General features: G+C 38.0%; 1 protein-coding gene across 1 annotated transcript; it reads right to left on the reverse strand.

Moving 5' to 3' along the window:
• Positions 1-348: 348 nt before the first annotated feature.
• On the reverse strand, positions 349-4635 carry LOC108338546 (probable pectinesterase/pectinesterase inhibitor 61). The gene is made up of 4 exons (XM_017575484.2): positions 4228-4635; positions 3328-4088; positions 2695-2831; positions 349-1332 (listed from the first exon to the last, which is right to left on the reverse strand). Exons 1-4 carry the CDS (start codon positions 4468-4470, stop codon positions 635-637), a joined length of 1839 nt encoding a protein of 612 aa, XP_017430973.1. The 5' UTR covers positions 4471-4635; the 3' UTR covers positions 349-634.
• Between the last annotated feature and the right edge of the window lie 713 nt (positions 4636-5348).

The following is a 5348-nucleotide window of genomic DNA, read 5'->3' on the forward strand; positions in this document are numbered from 1 at the left end:
TCCCCTCTCGTATTTTAACTTTTAACTTTCAGGAATACACACTAAGAACTTAAATTCATTCATATCATACCACGAAGAACCACGTTTTTGTTGAAAGAACCACGTTCAGAAAAAGATTTGGCTAGCTAATAAGCCAATAATTACCCAACAACCATAAGATAAAGGAAAAAGAAACTACCTGCACAGAAAGCATTAACAAATGTGAGCCTAATAAGGCTCTTCGAAGGATAGGGAAAAAGCACGCAGCACAATAACGTGATAATGCAAAGTGGAACAGAGTTAATATGCAGAAACCGTGATTATACCTTCTTTTCTCATTTAATTATATCAATTAAATGACAATGGCACTTTGACTCATCAATATAAAAGATGTTTGATTTTGCGGCAGTACGAAATAAAAATACATAAGTTGCCATGTAAACCCTTGTTTTATTTGCCTTTATACTAGCATCATATCGATATAAATGATTAGGACCAAAATACTATATTTTGGTAAAAAAAGAAAAAATGAGCCATTTTCCATTTCTTAAATTGCATATAGGCGAGGTTGAAATTTTCTTTCTAGTTCGTAAGAATTGAAAACGTGTTAGAGGCTTCGTTGGAATTTTCATCTGTATATACGTTGCTGTGTAATTCATGCGGATAACCCGGCCGCAAAAGCCACTCCAGTGGATGGTAACCAGGCTGACCCGGATATAAACTGGGCCACCGTGAACCTATTTGCCTCCACAGAAGAAGTAATGACCCGGTATCCAGGCCATTTGACCCGTTGGCCCACAGCTGCACCCGGACCATAATTCATGTACTCACCATAATACAATGTGTCCAAAGCGAAGTCTCCATTCCATTCCAACCATCCACTAGGATCTATGAGGTCACCCATGTAGGATAACATGAACACTGTTCTAGAGAACTGCTTCCATGGACGGCCCAAATAGGTGGGAAAGCTGCCCTTAACCGGTACAAGATCCGAAGCAGGTTGGATCCGACAATTGTGCATGGATATGCCTGTATTCTGATTTGGGTCTTTTCTATTCTGGGCTGTAATGGTGTTCTTCTGTTGGGCCATGGGCTTACGGGCATAAATATTACATTTTTGGAAGACGACCGCAGCATTGCCGAATATGAAGTCTACAGTACCGTAAATGTCACATTCACGAAAAAATTGTCGGTTAGAGTGGACGTAGAGAGAGTCTTGGTACCCCATGATGTTGCACCGGTACACCACCGCGTGATCGGCTCCAACGCGGAGCGCCACCGCTTGGTGCTTCACCGGTCCAGCGTAGTTCTCGAACGTGATATCTCGTGCCATGAATCCAGCACCACTAGCAGCTGCCATAATTCACAGTCAATTAGGAACATGAACTAATTGGAATTAACTGACAAGGCATTATATCCATTTTCATTCCTAAGTAAAAAACAAAAAAAAAAATCACATATTAAAAAAATATGTTATTACATTATATATTATTAATAACTTAATATTTTTCTCAAAATGTCATACTCGTGGAGAAAAAGTACATCAGCATGACGTAATCAATGTTAAATATAAACTGTAGTTAGGATTTTTGTTTAAAAATATATCACTAAATATAGTGAAAATAGTTCAAGTTTATTTATATTTTAAAAGTAATTATAAATAGGAACTGTAGTGCCCAACTTAATTTGGGACATAATCACATGTTCCGATTGATAATTTTGTCTTGCATTGCAAGACTAGCCAACAACCAATAATTCAATTTTGGATGTTACTACTAGTAATTATGATATATAATGAAATGGTGTACAATCAAAAGTTAAGAAATGAATAATCATTTGCTTTGACAAGGGTGCGATATAGTGCGTAAGGTTTATGCAATCTTTTCTAGTTGAGCCAGGTTTCTTTAAACTCCAACAACCAACTACCACTTCTCTTATCACTTGGATTTTTCAAACATTAATAAAATAGGTCCAAAGTTAGTGATGTTATTTTGCTAGGAATGAACTATAGATACTTTTAATCAATTAAAAATTTTCACCAAATTTTTGGTTGTTAGATTCTGCAAGTACTTTTCACTTTTTGGATGAAAGTCAGCAATAAAATAAAAATTTACTTTTGACTTCGAAAGAGTGTACAGAAAGGGATTTACTAAGCATGTACTATAATGATGCATATACCAACAACGGCCAAATGTTAATTTTGTTTATAAAAGTATTACAAGACACGTATCAAGTTTATTTGAAAAACTAATTCTACACTGAGTTCAAGCAAAAAATTAAATTTACTTTTGTTCAAATTAATTAATATATTCTCTAGTATATTGCTTTTAACCTGTACATAATTTAATTATAGTTTACAAAAATTTAATTTCATTTTTTACTTTTAAAAACTTCATGCTAATAAGCTCGTCATTATGGAGAAGTTAACTTTCAACATAAACATAGAAATGGTACCGGTGGGGGTAAGATTGTCCAAGCGGATTTTAACTTGGACATGGAAAAGACATGCAACTAGACAGCTACGAATATAAACATTAACAAGTAGGACGACATGGGCCACGTGCAAGTTTGTAGTGTTCAATTATCATGAATGTTAATGGTTCACATTTTTCTACCCATACTTTTCTCACAGTGCAAAAAGATAAGAAAAATTTGTATAGTTGGAAACAAGAAGCATTAAAATAATTAACAAGCAGCGATGAAAGAGGAATGTACCGAAGGATGCAGTGTGGAATGTGGTCATGCCATCTATCACATTCTTTTTTCCTGTAATGACAGTTTTGCCCTTCCCATCTCCTATAAACATCACATTCGTTTTCTTTCTGCCCACCTTTAAATTATTCTCCTCATACCTGAAAATTCCATCATATCCAAATTAAAGTCACCCCACATGCAATACTTTCATCAGTTGCAATCATAAAACACAATCAACACCGGTGTAAAAAATTAAGACAAAACCAGCTTATCAATATAACAATTCACCAGCAATTAATTGAATATGTTTCCCTCTTCGAGTCAACAAAATTGATTTAAGATCAACCTAAATTAACGGAAATTGAGGCGTAAACATTGTTAGAAATTATAATGATACCTTCGCATTATTACAATTATGAGGAGTGCATGCAGAAAAGTGTTTTTCAAACAATAGTAACTCGTCGCCGACCATGTTGCCTTTCATTCAGTACATATATCGCACTCAATAATGAAAACAGTTAAATAAAAACAAGACAATAATTTAAAAAGTGCAATGTTCGTTATCTCGAAAAGCGTATACTTTTCTGAAAGATAGAAAGCGGGCATATTATTCGCATTAATAAAAATATATTCAGATTATATTTGTTTAATTACCTTCCTGCCCTCACGTAAATGATGAACCGGCGACTGCCGTGTTCTGGCACCTTCTTAATGGCCTCCGCTATTGTCTTCACTGTTCCGTCACCGTTCTTAGACACCACTATATCTGCCTGAATTGCTGGCTTTGGCAAACTCAATAATCTTCTATCACGTTTATTCAACCATCTCGGAAATTTCGCCAAGATATCATCGGAAACATTAGCTTCATCATCTTCTTCCATTAATCGTCTCTTATTCTGAATAGGCACCCCCGAGAAATCGCCACTTCCACTCGCAGAGAATATAGCGAGACAATTGCTCACGAGTTCAGACAAGTCCTTCAAGTTATTCACCATCTGATCCTTCACGCTCCCGCTCGAGTCCTCAAACCCCTCCGCACACGTGTCATGATTAGTGAGAGCGGCGCTGAGCCACGTTATCACATCGTCGGTAGATCCATCAGAGCCAGGTCTCAACCCGCCGCTGTCGGATATAGTGGAAGGGGAGAGGATGGAGTCGAGGGATCGAGAAAGAGCTTCCATTGACTCCTCCAATAGCTCGAGGCAATCCTCGTACGCCGCCCGAACTTTGGGTTCTGTGGCAGCGAAGGAGAGGCCGGACGAGGCGAAAAACGCCCTGCTGACGTGGCGGAGGGTCATGTTGAATGAGATGTGGACGAGGTCTTGCTCCGAGGCAGTGGTGGAGCCGGGGAAGTCGATGAGGGAGTTGATGCATAAGGCGGGGAAACGTGTCTTGCTGCAGGTTCGGGATATTGCCTGCAATGTCGGAATTTGATTGTTTTAATTGGAGTCATGCAATAAAAGGAAATCAATAACTGACAGTGAGTTTGGAAAATGTTTAGGAGTTTAACCTATTTATATTTAATTTCTATGGATAAAGAAAAACGGGTCTTGCCTGAGTAGGCTTGCGGGATAGGTTGGACCCGTTCTGGTTACTGGAGGAGCGGGAGCGGACCACGGTGACGAGGACGGCGGAGATGACAGCGGCGACGATTAAGGCGGCTGCGAGAATTGAGACAATGATGAGTTTTCTTTTGCTGGTTTTGGAAGATGAAGGGAGGGGTTGTAAGGTAAAAGGAGCGATGGAGCGGCGGGAGGAGCCACCTGGGTCAGCGGGCCCCAATCTGCCATATTCCATTGGGTTTTTGAAGTTGGGTGTGGGAAAGTATGAATAACCAGTTAGTGGTTTTTGGTCGAAGTGGGAGGGTGCGCCTTTTATAAAAGGCGGTGCTGTAAAGATTGAGTGAGTGTTGCACTGTAAAAATTGGAAGGTTGGTGTGAAGTCTACGTCTTAGGAATTAGCTGGCTGCTACTTCCAGCGTTGTCCACTGGATGTGAATGGATAGTATAGATAGAGAGAGCTTTCTTTGCCTTTTTCCCTACCTCTTCGCCTTCCTCGTTCTTATTCTATATTATTGTTCTATGCTTGATGGTGGTTCGTGCTGAGTTGGAATTGCCCCAATAGTAAACCAGTCGTGTCATTAATTGAATTATAACATGTTAGAAAGTAATTGTTGTGTTAATTTATCACTTATCACGTGGGATTGATGTAACTTCTCTTTGTATTTGTACGTAGAGAAGTAGATCTAAAAAGTGCTAATGATCAAGTCAACTCATAATGATGTGTGTGTATTCAATGAATAGTAAATTTTATCCTGAATCTTAATTCTTTATATTATTGGATTTTCTCGAATAGATTTTTTACCTGGTATCTATTACCTTAATCACAATTCATCTTTAATTAACTCAGTTTATTATAATGTTCTCATTCTCAACGGGCATACGATTCTTTAAGATTGCTTATTAAAATAGCCAATATGTCTTTAATGTCTAGTTCACATAATTCATAAAACGAATGAAGGCAAATTTTATGAGCCGTGGAAGATAGAAAAATGGATAATTGATAAAAGGAGAGACTACAACTTTCAATGGTGTTTTGATCATTTCAGTGAGTAGAAAGTAACTTTCTTAGAAAATGAACCACGACCGCAGTTTGTTCTCAAGTAATTTAATTTT

The sequence above is a fragment of the Vigna angularis genome, chromosome 7 (assembly GCF_016808095.1).
Source record: "Vigna angularis cultivar LongXiaoDou No.4 chromosome 7, ASM1680809v1, whole genome shotgun sequence".
Lineage (NCBI taxonomy): Eukaryota > Viridiplantae > Streptophyta > Magnoliopsida > Fabales > Fabaceae > Vigna > Vigna angularis.